This window comes from Pogonomyrmex barbatus, unplaced genomic scaffold, assembly GCF_055798465.1.
Source record: "Pogonomyrmex barbatus isolate J1 unplaced genomic scaffold, ASM5579846v1 scaffold5, whole genome shotgun sequence".
Classification (NCBI taxonomy): domain Eukaryota; kingdom Metazoa; phylum Arthropoda; class Insecta; order Hymenoptera; family Formicidae; genus Pogonomyrmex; species Pogonomyrmex barbatus.
The window spans coordinates 8,001,214-8,017,878 of NW_028297149.1; the positions used below are offsets into that span (position 1 = coordinate 8,001,214).

Below are 16,665 nucleotides of genomic sequence, written 5' to 3' on the forward strand. Positions count from 1 at the left end.
AAACTGCATTACGCAATCCACCCACCTCGTTGCCGCGCAGCTTTATTGCGCGGTCACCGGAGTACCGGTATTCGAATTAAGCAGCAAGCAAGTAAAAGGAATCGTCCAAGTAAACGCTAGGAGAAAAACACTGAAGCCCGTGCGCGCGCTCTGGCACCGTGAGAAACCGCCAACATGCGGAAAAGTTTCGTTGTATATTGCACGTTATTTCACCTAAGTGCGAGTATCCTTCCGTTTCGCGATTGAAAATGAATGAACCTTTCTAGTCGATAATATAAGTTCGTAATGCACAACAAATTATTAAATCGTCTAATTACAATCCAATATAACACAGAATATGATAATTTGTGCATGCGTGTAACTGATTATCAATATTATTATATTATTGTTTAATAAAACAAAATTGTATGGAAAGGTATTGTATAAAGAGTACCTTTAATTTCAGGTAATTTTTTGTCCTACATTAAAATAAATATCTACAATATCAGAAAAAAATAAAAAATTAGCATTTTTTTTCTTAAAAAATTAATATAATTGTTATGTAAACGTGATTTATGATTTAAATGTATTAATATAAGGAACCTCAAGTAACATTGAGAATCTCTGCTTCAATAAATAGCCGACAGGCCGATAAATGGTCCGCACCTCCGCGCGGAGGTGGAGCGATATCCTTCTGCGGAAGAAGAGAATGCCGGCAGAAGGAAGAGAGCACACACGGAAAGAGATGCCGCGGTATCTCGGTTCAATCCTCTATTGCGTTATTATCGCATTATATTGAGACGTGGGCCTCGAATTGTCGGGAACCTCCATCCTCTTTCCGATCGCTATTCCATACGGACACGCGGAACACGCGTAAAAATTTCGCCGGTAATGCACAGAAAGTTCGGGCACGGTCGGCTCCCTTTGCCGAGATCGGAGCATGCAGATCCGACATGAAATATCATTAATAGTCGTTTGCCGGATGACCGAACCCGGTAATCGACCCGTTCTGCGGTTCGGGATCGGATCGCCCAAAAACCGCAACACGCCGGCGATGCCGCGGCATCGGCGGCGGCGACCGATGCCGCGTCGACCGAGCACTTTAAAGCTCCGCTCGCGTCGTAATTTATGTTCATAAACTCCATCTCACTAAGTGCGAATAGTACAGCGCGGCAAGCATCGCTCAGAGTGAATATCACTCATCACGTTGGCGAAATAACGCCTCCTCGAACCAATTTTTCTGCACGCCTGCGCCAATTTTAAATTAAATTGCGCTCAAATATTTTTAACATTTGCATATTTTGAAAGGAATCGATTAATCGGGAGTGAATTATTTGCGATTAATTGTAGATGCATCATTTTCTGTAGCCTATGATTATAAAAAGCGTCGAGAGAAGAACGAAGAAAATATCGGATAGAAGAAACATGTGAAAGGGATGCAAGAGAGCGTGAGATAAGAAGTGGCGAAGAAGGAGGTCGCGTAGAAGTTCGCCGGGGAAATCAGTTAAGGACCCTTTCTTAGTGCGACGGATTTTTTGTAGCGAATTTAATAAGGCGTCAGGGTGTGACGATCACATAAAAAGAAGACGATCGAGCGGAGGGATGCGAGAGCGCGGACGAGGGGTGCGGATAGGAAAGGAGAGACAGGAGAAAGGAGAGCCCATCCACGGGTGCGGGCCTTACGAGTGTTCTCACGTGAGAGGAGGCCCGCCGCCACCGAGCCGCGTTCGCTTTTTTACGGTACTTCCAGCAAGTCGTAAATACGGTCATCCGGCGCAATAACGCGGCAAAACACAGCGGGCGCGAACGCCGCGAGACTTTCCGATGCAACGAGTCCACCACCATTGAGTGGTCTGTAACGACCTTCGCGTCGCGGTACAGCGACTCGCGCGGGCTCTCTTTTCGATTCCCTCACCTTTCGCGTCTCGACGGAACTCGCGGCTAGGTCCACCTGGTCCCACAAAGAGAGAGGCTACGGCCCGGACCGGAAGCTAATCCTACGCACAATGTCCACCGCGTTGCCACTCGGCGCGTGAAGTTGCCTCCAGTGTCGGTGTCATTGTTCGCTTGATTGCTTCTGGGCAGCTACGACGCTCGCTTATGCGACTTTACCTTTTATCGGGCCGCGATTAGACTCGCCGCACAAGAGCTATAGGCAGCGGTGTTTCTTTTGTTGCTCTTTTTCCAACCTGTCTGCACTGTTCTCCAAATGCCGTAAAAATGTACAAGATGTCGAATACAAAATGCAAAATTACTCTAAAAATATAAAACGTAAGATGATGAAAGGGTACATAATTCGAATATATCCCTGCAGGAGAGAAATTTCTACATATGCTCATGACTACGCAAATAACGTAATGCATAAGTCGTAGCGTGTGTGAGTTTATACAGTGGACGCAGTTCCAAAGTACTCGGCGCGCGAAGTCCCGTCGACACGGCGAACAATTTCAGCCGCCGTGCTAATAGAAGTCGAATTACGATAATAAAGTGTCCTAGCGAGGCGAAGTGGCGTCCATTAGTTACGTTGGAGGAGCTTCGAGAAGAAACGAACCTGCTCCAGATCCACTAGGAGTCGGAACGCACCCGCCTTTGCAGCGTCATCGCTCGCGGCTCGCCACGATACAAAGAGATAACGTCGCCGCCGCCGCCGCCGCCGCGAGGGACGACGACGACGACCCGAAAAAGTGGCTATGCTAAATAATAGTGCTTCCGTCGGGCCGTCGTTCGCTCGCCGCATAGTTCATTCATGAATCTGAAACGCGGCATACCTTCAGAGCGGCGAGACGCGGCGATGCAACCACGTCGAACGCGATCAAGAATCAAACGAAAAATAATGAATCAAGAATTCTTCGACATAGTCACGCACTAAATCGACTTGAGGCAAAAAAATTAGATTCATCCGGTATTCATTCTTTTTTTTCTAAAGCGCTATTTTATTAGTCAATAAGATTGCTAATAACCGGAAAGATGACGAAGGCGATAAGTCCTTCGACCCTGTGGTAATCTGTGTTAAGAAAACTATTATCTAAATTAAATATTAGCACTCCAGGCACATCGCAAGGTTCAAGTCGAAGCTCCAATTTTCTCATACACTCGAGGAAGATATGTACGTAATGTCGTACAATTCTGAATCGATCGTGCGAACTAAAATTTTACCCTCACTCCCACCCGCAATCAATTTTGTGCGATAAAGCTTTTTCTATCGAACTGCACGCTAGTTCACGGACAAAATGAATAAAACGAGATGCCGTTCCAGCGATAATCGAAGGAAGAAAAGCGTCTTTCCTCTATTCGTTTCTCTCTCTCTCTCTCTCTCTCTCTCTCTCTCTCTCTCTCTCTTCCTTTTCCCCGCTTTCTTTCTCGCGGGAAGCGGAAAAATAACTAGTGCGAATATATATTCCTGTACTTTCTCAAGCTTGTTTCCAGGAAATTACAGCAGTCTAAGAATTTGAATAGAACAATTATTATAGACTGTGAGATCTATCGTACATGCATCAAATAATCTTCCTCTTGTCCTTTCCGCCTTTTTTTCAGAAGGGACGTCTGGACTCTAATAGGGACAGAGGATTGCCTGAATGGCGCCACCGTTTTCGTGGCAAAGTAACGGCAGACCCAACATCGTCTGCAGGTGTCGGATGCGACCCACGAAGTCACGATGCATTTTCTGACATGAGGTGACGAAGGTGAATGGACACTCGTTCGCCCCAGAGATGGGTCGGATAAAACGAACGAGGATGCCGTTTCTCATATTCATTCGTTAACTGATTCCGGAAATTCTCGCATTCCTCCGTTGCTATCTGAGAGATTAAATAACGTGCTGCGTGCCTGGTTGCGGTCGCGTATGCAAATTTACACAGATAAGAGGGGATAATTACGGAAATTATGAGCGAGGCCGTTTTTCACTCTCTCAAGTACGTACCATGCAGTCTTCAACTTTACACATCTTCGCGTATGTAAAACATGTAAAACGTGATTCAGTCGGATTTGATTTCTTAATTCTCTTTTATAATAAAATACGCCGCGTTTATTGAGCTGTCTTCGTTTCGCCAGTCATCAAGATCAGTAATTTGCGTTTGCAAATCCCGTCAATCGAACCTAAACAGAACTCGACCACAGGTTACTTCCCCGACTCGTTGAGCCTTCTTGACCATTTTAGAGAGGGCAAAAGGACGCGTGAGGGGCCTCTAAGACGAGTGGCATTAACGTTTTCTTGCACACCCATCGAACGAGTTTGAGACAGGCTAGTGGCTGATGTGTTCGCAAAGGAAAGAAAGAATCACGTAACGGGATAAACGGGCGATCGAGTGATCATCGTAGTACCGTCACATTCCGATACGTAACGGCGAAAAGAGTGTATATCGCGTACTGGACGGCCTGAAGGAACGAGTACTGTGAATAGGCAACGACGGTTGGTTATATAAAATTTCTCAGAAACGCTCGAGAAACGTGCATACAGTTTTTGAGAAGACCGAAGACCGGAGACGAGCGGCTCTACTGGTGCCCTGTGCGTGGAATTACTGTTCGCGGAAGAAATTTCTTTGATCGCGTTTACGAGAATCGTAGCAAATTCCCTTGCGTAAAGAATCCGCTTGTGCCTCTTCGTGCTTCTCTTTGTAAATTACATCGAGCTCAGAGAGATTTTATGTTTGATATCAATTTATAAAAAAAGTCAAAAATCAGTGTCGAAAGTATCATACGTCGTTATAAAACGTTAATCACGCCGCCAAATTCTTTTTGGAAATAATAATGGATCCACAGGTTGAGAATCCGCATATAGTACCAAGTTCCTCGTTGGGATTCCAATTATTCAGCGGCATGTCCCGAAACTCTCAATTTCTTCGTGAATTCTGACCCCGGACCTTTCTCCTTCCTTCCCTTCTTTCCCATCTGTTCCGCACCCTCTTCACTGGATTCTGCATAGATAATGAACCACGAAAAAGAAAAACAACTGTATTCACTGTCGTCTCGCAGACGAATTGACGAATCAAAAAACATTGCCTTTCACCTTCTACCGACATTCACCAACGCCATTTCCTGCTCGCGGAGAGTACCTGCCCATAATCATTATTATTCGCAGCCAAATAGCCGGTGGCTCTCTTTCTCTCTTGGACCATTGATTAATCCTCTTAGGAATATCGAGGCGCTCAGTACCACAATTACGATAGAAATATCATACTTGTAAAATTACTCCATGACAATCAATTTTGATATTTATAATTTGAAAGCAAGTGGAGTATACAATATAAATGGAAGTTTCAAACAATTATCTAATATTATATTAAAAAAATAGTTATATTAAAAATAATTATACTTAACATGCCTATATTATTGTCAAAAGAAAATTATGTAATTCTCTCTCGTTATTTATTTTGCAAAATATCAGATAAAAAGTTCAAGCATTGTCATAAGATGTGGATATAGATAAAGCTATTTCTAATTTTGAAGAGGAATGCCAGAAAATAAGATCGTAACAATATACACCGAATGCAAAGTACCGGCGAGATCGCAATTCGTAAAGCTGAACTGCTACTCCGTCACCTTCGCAGGTAGACGGTAGACGAAAGCGTTGAGAGGAAAGGACTCAAGATACCGCTGAGAGAAAAAGAGACAAGAAAATAGAAAGGAGGAAGGAGAGAAAAAGGCATATACCGTCAGGTAGGAAGAACAGAATAAAGAGACGGAAAGTGGTAGAGCGAAGAAGAGGAGAGTAAAGGCCCCGGGCGAGGTCACCCACCGCCCCCGTCCCCCTCACTCCCCCATACACCCTGATTATCCGCCGCCGGGGGCGGGACGTTCTGTAATGAGCATCGAAGAGGTGCTCAACTTCTGACCGTTTCGTAAATTTTCCTGGCTAACGTTAAAGCAACTTAAAAATTAACGATATCACTTTCTTACATAAATTTCCATCTTATATTATTTCAACAAACTTAACTTTAATAATCTACTACAACTACTACTACTACTACTACTACTACTACTACTACTACACACACACACACACACACACACACACACACACACACACACACACACACACACACACGCACGCATATATAAACTAAAAAAGCAAATTGTATCCTGTAAACATATAAAAAAATTAAATAAAATATTTGAATTATGAAGCATTCATAACATTGTTTATAAGTGTACTAATGTTCTGCAAATATATAATTAAAATAAATAATAGAATTCATTTAAATTTATTAATAATTCATGTTTTAAAATATTGATCCAGCTGAGGAGTTCCCTTTTACATAATATACTATTTTAATGAAAGATCCATTATTATTATACGTGTGTCGAAAACATATAAATATACGATTCATTGTAATTGAAGGCGATTTAATTCGCGACACAAAACATTCACTGGCGAAGATTAGGGTAAATCAGGAAGCAACGGAAGGTGATGGGATGGTAAGCGTTTGAATGGCGAAGCACGGCGTCGTCGGCTGTCTACGAAGACACCCGGATGATCGAGCGATGTTATTTTAAGTTTTCCATGGGGGCCCTCGGCTTCTCTCCCGTCTTGCCCTAATCGGCTGTCAGCCACCCCCGTACAGCGTGGGGTCGGCGGACTACCCCCGCAACGTTTAATACATACGCGCGTGTAACACATGCGCGCAATTTCACCGATCGGGAGAACAACCGCCTGACACGACCCCCCACGGACAAGATTCGCCCTTTTTTTTCTCCTACATCAAGATTCGCTCCCAAGGATTCATACCCCTCGAGGGGTTAGATTCAAAACGCTTTACACTCTCATAACAGGAACCTGTTGATTCGGCAACCCCCGAAAATCTCAATCACGTCGACTACCCGCCGAAACAGAAGTTTCTCAAAAAGCATTTATAAGAATATTCTGTGTCATGGCTCACTTTCAATTCCAATAAAGACGAAATTTCTTACTTAAAAAACGAGAGAGGTATAATAAATACAAGAAAGGAAGTTCTTTCGCTGTCGTGAAATTTTTTTTATACCTACTGTGACATGAACAACCCAAGGCATTCCGCCACCATTAGCAACGCAACACCTAGTCAACTACCGCGACTCTATGTTCTCAAACGCACGATAGACCGTGAAGATGGAGTCGCTTCAGGAAAGTTAGAATGCCCTCGCAGGGCTACGCGGTTCGTTTGATGGCCTCCTCTTCTTCTGTCTTGGACCATCCACGTGTTTCCACTGGATGGCCGTTTACACCATCAGGTTTGGTGGCACATATTATATACCGGAGGTAGAAAACAGAAGAAGGAGAAGGCGCTGAGAAACGAAGATGGACAAAGCCAAAGGCAGAGACAGAGCTGGAAAGAGAGCAAGGGAACGAGAAAGAGGAAAAGAGAAAGATAGACCGTTGCTTTCTTGGGCTCCGGCGTGCTTATTGCGTGATATTAGCCACGGTGGCTGCCGCCACTGCTGGGATAATCATAATCTCGAAAGGGGGACAAAACACAGGCCCCGAATCGCATAACGCTGAATTTTACGACTTCTGGCATAGAGGAGACGCGACCGGATGCAACGCGGCTTTTTATGCTCTCCTAACAGCCCCCGACTTGATATCACGCCCAGAGATGGACGGCTTTTCGAAACGTTTCTCCAACGTCGTTGGATTCGCTTGTCGGATTCGCCGTCATTGAACTCAAATACGAAAGTGTCGACGGAGATACATAAGAGAAAAGAACAAAGCCAGTCGCGAATAAGCCACAGTCGAGAATAAAGAGACGTAAAACTCACAAAAAATTAAATTTTTAACACGCTGTCAAATTATGTTATGAAAAATGTATTAGAAAACTATTACTATCATTATAGTTTATTCGTAAATATACGTGAAAAATTAGTCAGATAATATTCCAAAAATACGTATACATAGCCCGTTACAATCGAAAATAGTCCAATCGCTTTTTGTCCGAGTCTTTGTCCGGTATATCTACGATATAAAACTAGCCGACCACCGACACTTTCCGCTTGAGGTAATTATTCCGGGAATTCGATCTAATTTACGCGTTTGCATAGGCACACGATCGAGCCGGTGCGCGTTATAAAAGAAGTAGAAAGAGAAAGAGAGAGGGAGTGAGGGAAAGAAGAAGAGGGAAGGGGGCACCCAGCGGCGTTACATCGTGTTTCGCAATGCCGTATGAAATCAACGGCGAATGAGGCACTGAATGGAAGCGAATTGCACGAGTCGAGACGGCGACTCAAGTCAACGCGTTTCGAAGCGCATAGACTGCGTAATAGGGAGGATATTTTTTTCACGGAAGATACTGAATAGAAGGTTCCGCGACGATTTTTACGCTGGCGTAAGTACGGTCTTGTAATCTCTGGGAAATTGAGATCGTGAGTCACTTACCGTAAGTTCGCTCCGCAACGGGTTCGCACGAATCTGCAACAGAAAACATTCGCATTTGATCAGCCACAGCTCTGCGACCATAAGTGGGGCGATTAATTATTCGTATTTGGTATTAGCTGGCCTTTTGGGTCTTTCAAGCACCCGCTGCGATCGAGATAGAACAGCTCGTAGTATTTATTTCCATAGAGAGAGAGAGAGAGAGAGAGAGCCTCGCGATTATTAATTACATTTGATAAATGATAATGCAAGATGAGATCACAGATATAAAAGAAGAAGATTTTTGAAAATAAAATTCTAAAATTATTTAGCGTCAGAAAAGATGCATTTATTGCAATATTACGTTATCCCAATTTACGGTAGTAACATTCCATAATGGATGCAAACTCGATAATCTATTACATGATGTGATATACACGGAACTATCATTCCAATTTGCTATTTTTAATTGTCATGATTTTGAATAATTATCTTTTACTGCCGGTAGAATAATAACTGTATGTATCTGTCTCATTTCAAAAGAATTGTCCAACCAGCAAGGTTGAGTGCAGATATATATTGGAAGTCTCAAGAGCGAATTCACATCGAAGGAAACAATGTGTATTAAATTACACGCGTCACGTCGCATAGAGGAAGCCTCCGCGGATAATTTTGCCGTTGATTTTTAATTCTCATCCGCTCAATGACACGGGTTAGCGCTACGCACATCGACACGCTCGTTCATCCGTGACGATTGCAGCATGATTCATACCTGATATAATCGACGCAATCTCAGCACAATCGCCACGGCGGATCTATTCAAGCGCGCGGTCTATCTTTTTTTTTTTTTTCTCGTAATTTGCATACGTTCAGAGAAAATTCCCGCGATAATTTATCCGACTCGGGAGCCCCTGCCGCGCGCCGGTTAAGCAGCCGATCGCCGTAAGTGATTTCTAACCGACCGCAAGAGTCGCTTGTAATTCGCGCTGTAATGGGGAACTTACGCAACAGCGGAGATCCTCACGCGCCTTGCCCGTTAATGTGCCAAGCCGGCTAATAGCGTCCTCGCGTCTTGGGCCCGGGACCGGGACCGGGCCCGAAGGCACGCGTCCGCGCGTACAGCCAGTGCGTAAAAGCGAAGAAGTTTTAAATGGTACCTCGGCCAGGCCAGGCACCTGCTAAAGCCGAGGGATCGGCACGGCGGGAGCTGGTAAATGTCTCACTCAAGGCGCTCGTACGCGGCTCTAATGGAAGCCGCTAGGTAGGTCATCGGCTGTCATAAACGCACGCCCGTCCAAGTTTCCTCGACAACGCGGAGCGTGTTAATAGCCTCATTAGATATCGCGTCGCAGTGGCGTATATATCGCGATCGATCGGGAATCACAGAAATCCACGCGAAAATCTCGTTTCCATAATTATTATGTGAACTTAAATGGATTTAAATAATTCTTTTTACCAATTCTGCCGTTCTACAAAAAAAAATTATCTTTCTCGTTAGTGATAGTTGATAATGTATATCAGATTATTAATATTAATTCTGTTTCAGTAAATATATTTAATTATATAAAATCATAAACATTTAATTTAACTATTTATTTCCAGTTAAAGCCTAGCATAAAGAAAATGAATGAAGCGTGAAATAAGACAACGTATTTGCGTAATTATGTCATAACCGTTCTTCTAATGTCGTTCTTCATATAGGATATGCCAACATTATCTTTTTTTCTCTCAATTATGACATCGACTTCTACAATCATTAGTCTCGGCATTAGCACCAATGGGATACGGTCTTCCCAGGCTGTCAACCATTCAAGCGTTGACCGTATCAAATGTTGCTTAAGTTTGTTAATTAACTCTTCAATTTTACAAACAAATTTAATAATGTATGATTATCACAATTCTGCGAAAATATAATTTCTTTGTGTGTATAATGTATAATTTTGTATATTATAGACAAAGATATTTTATAATTATATAGAAATAGTTTTTAATAAAATTACAAGCAAGAATCGCACTGAATTAAGTCAACAAAAAAATTCTTTAATTAATCTTATAATTTAGTGATGAAATAATTTAAAAATAAGCATATTATCTTTATATTCTAATAACTTTTGATGGTTATGACAATATTACATTTACATGCGCACGCATCGCTAATTTACTAAAATGAGATGCACTCGAGGTTTACTACTACTTACTACTGCATCGACCATCGCGCGCTTCTCATCCAAATAAGCGGCAAGCAACAAAAATTCCAGTCAACAAGAGACATCACTTGCGACGATCTTCCAGGAATATCGACTTCAATATTAAAGTCAGCTAAGCAATGCCACGGCATTGAACGTGTTAGGTTTCATTAGTTACCACATATACGCACGCCTGCATTCAACAATGTGCACATCTCCGACGACACCCGGTCGCGATCGAACGCGCAGATTACAGTCGACGGGACGAAACGTCCTGCATCTGGAATTCCGTAGAACTCGTCGATGCCCCGCAACGTTGACAGATAGAAAAAAGAAGAAAGAGAAGGAAGAAAGATGCCCGCACCCGTCCGTTTATCCGCCGCTAATCAATGATCACGCCGTCGTATTCTAATATTTTCCGTGAAGCGTCGCGCGCCATCACGAATTCTGATTGAGCTGCGAGCGGGGCCGGGGCCGTGGCCGGGTACCGGTGTGTGTATCGGGCCCCGAAGGTGCCAACGGGGTCGGGAGCGATGGTCGATAAATATTAAACGACTTTCCACCTGTCGCATCGTCATCGCCGCAAGGTGGAGGGACAGGGGAAATACTTCCGAGCGGGAGATTACTGAATGTTAATTAGCGAGGCGTGACAAGTGTTAAGTAATCCATCCATCCATCCATCTATACGTTAAGAGGGAGGAGCCTGTGTCTAACGTTTAGTAATTAACGCGACACTTGGGGCCCGACCACGCACCATCGGCAAAACGTGGCTCGTTCTTGCGTGCAATTAACCGGCGATTTAACAGCCAACCTTGAAAGGCGAAACAAACTCGCTGCGCTTTATGAAAATATGATCCGGAAAATTTTTTATGATCTGAAATTTTTTCCCTTGTTCGATACATCCTGTAGAATATTACTATAACAATATTATCAAATATTGATATACTGAGAAAAATGTTTGGTTGAAAATGGACAAACCAGAAGATTCTGATTATATTAAACGAAATTCCGATTATCTCTAACTAAAATTTTAGTAGATTTAAGCAAAAAATTCTAATTCGTTCATTTTCAGCCAGAATTCTAATTAAACATTTTTTCAACCAAATTTTTCTCAGTGTACTATCTACAAACTAATATTTACATTTAAAAGTAATGATATGACACAGTATTACAATCATATGCGATAATTTGACAATTAAACTATAAATTATTCTGCGTTTTGCCGTGCGTATGAAACAATTTTTTTAATATTCTAATATTCACAAATTAACAAGAATATATATGTATGACATAAACAATTGCTTACCCAAAGACACTTTTATCCAACAATTTATATTCATATTCAAAAACATTATGAATATATGAAATATAACTTTCACGAATCTAAAGACACGATAAAGATATTATCAAGATATTATCACATTTCCAATAGCATTATTTCAGCAACACTAAGCTCGACTTTTATTGATAGTGTATATATATTCGTCGATATAAATATTCACCAAAATAGAGTTACTAACTTTTGTATATCATAACACTAAATCTTCGTTAAATATTTTTGTATTTCTTTCGTATAAAACAGTAATAATTTTATAAAGAAATTTTTTAACATATTCATTGATAAAAGGAAAAGCTTTAAAAGTTTGTTCAAAAGATTGAACTATATTATTACATTTATTAACTGTTATAAAAAAATTGAATAGCATTGGATATATGATAATGTTGTTTTGCAAATCAATAATAAAGTTTGTTATTTTAATAAAAATATAATTTTTCTTATAAAAATTTTATATTCAAATTTACTCAAATCATGACAAATCAAAAACTTTTGATGATACAGAGAAATCGGTAAATATATACAATGATGTATTGTTGATGAAACTAGATAATATAATATTGACAGTAATCTTAATATTTGAAGTGCTTATTTTCATGTTGAAAAATAATTTTTATAAGCTAATTTCAAGAAAAGATTTATAACTAACAGTCTAATTAAATGTGCGCATATTATATTAATGATTAGATATAAGCTCGCATATAAATGTCATAACGCGGCTTCTCGACTTCATGTCGCATCCATAATGAAACCGGTCGCCGTAACGCGTCGACTTGTATTAATTAGAATGCCAGATTCGATGCCCGGCACAGATAAACGAGTGCGGTGCAACGTTACAATATTACCAAACACAATGCCGTTGTTGGCTCGGTATCCCGACGTCGCGGTACAGCGACGCCGATATCTGCATTAAAGGAACATTTACATCTCGGAGAACCGGGTCGGAGTCCAGGTCCACATCCGCGACCGGTCAAATCGCCGAATCATAGTCGAGCCGATCCTCGCTTGTCGATTAGATGTATCAGTGTAATTAACAACAAACAATGGCCACGAGAGACGCACGGGCTCGATATCGTGTATTAATCGATTACTCTCTCCGGTCAGGCCTCGGAGATATGCGCCTGGCTGTTAATCATCACCGCGGGTGCGTTTGTACCACCGACGTCCGTTTTTTTTTTTTTTTTTTTTTTCTATTCTCATCGTGAGAGAGAAAGACCAATAGGCCTGAACGTACATATGTACGTAGCCCTGAGGACTCTCCCGTTAACTACCTCCGTAACACGTCATTCGCCTCCCTCCGCCCGCGCACGAAATAGCAGAAACGACGTAACAATCTCGTTTGCCCGACGCGAATTCCGCTTCTCATGGCGACGTATCGTGCGACCATCTATCGATTAACCGATTACTTGCACTATTCGACGAGTGGCGAGTTAAAATAAGACGTGTCTCATACTTCGAAAATGAACGGGTCCGCTATACGAACACGTACATGGCATTCGAAACTCGATCCTTGAATATTTGATTTGTACTGTCAAGTATTAGTATGTTTAAATTACTGATTCATATTTTTTCCTATGTTTAATATATATTTATAAAAAATTATCAATATATTTAAAAAAAATATATATGTATTTACACACATCTCTACGTAAAAATGATTTGTCCCCAATATTATGATATATTTTATATTATATTATAATTATTTTACAATTTTAATAAATAAATCTATAGTAATATAGAATAAATAAAAAAAGATTTCTTTTTCATATTCTACATCATAATGAACTCACATGTTTCTTAATAAACTAGGCCGTGAGAGACGTAAGAACCTAAATTCGGTACCGTTAAACAGAGAAGTATCTATGTCAAAGTATCGATACGTCCCGTGCAAAATATCGATCGTCGCACACTTGCGTGTACTTTAAGACGTTCACACGTACGAGAGAGAGAGAGATAGAAAATACCGAGAGGATTGTTTCGCGGTGCCCCTCAGCAGTGCGCTAGAGATCAGAATCATTAGCGATTATCGATGACCATCAATGTGGAACAGTTTGCGAGCTATCATCAATTAGAGTTAAATAATAGTCCGCGGTGTCCATCCGTTAGCTCATTCGCCGCCAACTCTACTTCCGGGAGCATCGACTACTCTTTTCCGTGACTTATTGCGGTTACTTCGAGGCCAGGCTCTATACCCTCACTCGATAATGGGAAAGTCTCGTTTCGGCGTTCTTGTATATGTAGCATTGTATACGTCGTATTGCGGATAAATTTACTCAAATATTATTTCAAGAAAATTGCAAAGCCTTATTTTGCATTAGTAAATTATTATGTACATAATAAAGAAAAATATGTTTTATATTAGCTTTAAAATTTATATCTCATAAGTATAACATATGTTAACTTATATTTTGTATTTATAGTATTTAAAAGTAAAATATATGTAAACTTATACTTTGCGCCGCAAAGAATATTATTAATTCAGCGAAATCTATAAACTATCGTTTTACATATGATGGTGGCAACGTACACGCAACACGTGTTTTTCTGCATCTCTTCGTAGCGAATAGTAAATGTCCGATGCATGGCGGTCTTCGCGATTCCATTCACGGTATGCTTTACAGCACGAATCGACAAGACTGCTTGATCGATCACGTACGATTCTACGAGAGACTTCGTTCGGTTTGTCGAACATTTAAACGTAAAAGCAAAGTACTTCATAATTTGCATGTATAAGACATTAAATATGATAGTATTATTGATAAATTCCGCATTTTTTATTTATATTATTCTATAGTTACATTTCTATTAAATATGACCAAATAGATTATTTTAATATTTTTAAATTATGCATACCGAACACTTTTCATTTATAAATAAATCAATCAGTCTCAAAAAATTACTATAATTACAAAATTACAAAACATTTGATGTAAACTAACTGCAGCGAGCAAAAGTCGACCGAAAGACGAAATCGTTGCGATTCGTGCATTTATAGATACACGAAATACGAAACTCGCCGCGAGTACGAGGCATTTCCGCTGCGCTTCTAAAGACAGAAGAGTGCCAACTATTAGACCCGCCCCCGGCTAACAATCCGTCACTGTACCCTCCTCTGTCTAGCGACGACTCCGGACGTCACGGAAGCTCAACATGAGTGAGCGAGTGAATCACTATGCCGACGGAAGGAGCACGTGGGACGGAAGATCAGATTTAACGTATGCGTGCGTACGAGAGAAAGAGAAGCGACATCGCTGAGGAAGGTAATCAACGAGCGGGAGTGAGGAAGACGAGGAAAAAAGAGAGAAGAGAGACACGAGCGAAGGAGTGAGGGAGAGGATCGAGAGGGAATCGAGAGGATGACGAAGAAAGGATGGGACGAGCGGGCGAAGAGTGGAGATGAGGTCTCGGTAGTAAAGTCAACGGTTGCCGCCCCGGCAAAAAACTCAAATTGATCAAAATGAGAGTTACGTGGGCAAAAAAGTAAGCGACCGCGGTGGTAGGCACGCATTTCGTGCCGGGAGAGAGTTTAGGTAGCGAGAGCTTCGAGAGAGCATCGGGAGAAAAGTTGGACAATGGGCTCGCCAGCCCGCCCGCTCGGACGCGAACAAAAGCTTGAACGGCGGTCGATCATGAGATACGGCGATCCGCGAAACGCCGACTTCCTCTCGGCAAAGAGGGACACGCCGCGCGGAAGTAGTAATCATTATCGCGTCGGTTTATGCGCGCAATGGTAAATTTTACGACCGTGTTCGCCACGACTCGTAAACTTGCCGCCGAACCGCCAGGCCGAGTCTTGCACGCGCGCGGCATTTTTATCCCCGTCGAATCGGGCCCCCTTTTACGTGGGGGGCCTGCTCGCAGCGTCTCTGAACCTCTTACCATCCTCGTTTTTACTAATACACTGTCATCCTCGCCGAGATTGGAACGACTTTCTCCGACATCATGCTGTCAAAGTTGCATGCCGATAGCGAAATCGGCGGTTCGAATTCAATCGTGAGTACAAGTTAAAGAGGGAATGGTACGAATGTGCTAATCAATCTAATCAGGTTACAGATACGTAGATATGTAAATATACGAAGATATGTTGCTCCGAAAGAACGTGAGACCTCACGTTTCATAATATTATAATATCCTCGATATATTTCAGTCGTCATAATATTTAAATCCATCAAATAATATAATTTGCAATTCCAATTTGATTACGCATTTTTATATTATTTTATAAGTTTGTTAAAATTTTTATCATACGAAAAATTCGACGAAAACGAAAGCTTTCTCTCCTATGGTAGATAAAAGTCAAACGAATAGAATATATATTAACACACCAAAGTGACGCAAATTGCCTCTCTCAATCCTTGCACATTTAGAACACGTTGTGGCCACTTGGGTGTTCACATCGACAAAAAGCCCTGTTCTTAGGATTAATTTCCTCTCTGTTGCGCGAGAAGCCGCGGTAACTTGCGGCGCAATGAGAATGAAGGTGAACGAAAAAAAGGATGTACGCGGTTTTCCTGTATCGCGCAAATCGGCGAGCAGTCCTAACCGCGCCCTAACGGGCGGAGGTTTATGATACTTCGAGGAAGTCGACGACCGATAAATCGATATTAAGATCCAGCGAAGTCTCGTTGTTGACGATAGTTACAGCTTGGTCGGAGATCGAGAAAAAAGAAAGAGAAACCGATCAAGAAGCGGCCGAGAGTCCGTTTGACTATTACGACACCGGATAGATTGGCCGGCGGAATCGATAATGCGACACGATTTTCAGAACCTACGCGGAAAGAAATGCCGTTTCTGCATTTCAGATTCGTATAATAGAAATTTTATAGATGTACTTGCTTCTGCGATTT

The 16,665-nt window shown here is 41.6% G+C and overlaps 1 protein-coding gene across 2 annotated transcripts in view; it reads right to left on the reverse strand.

The window, feature by feature from the left end:
- The window catches only part of LOC105427207 (uncharacterized), a 122,805-nt gene that overhangs the window by 87,870 nt on the left and 18,270 nt on the right, over window positions 1-16,665 (reverse strand). For both annotated transcript variants that reach the window (XM_025218302.2, XM_011638862.3), the window contains exon 2: window positions 8,321-8,353. In XM_025218302.2, the coding sequence (XP_025074087.2) occupies window positions 8,321-8,353 (33 nt within the window). The remainder of the gene's footprint in view (window positions 1-8,320; window positions 8,354-16,665) is intronic.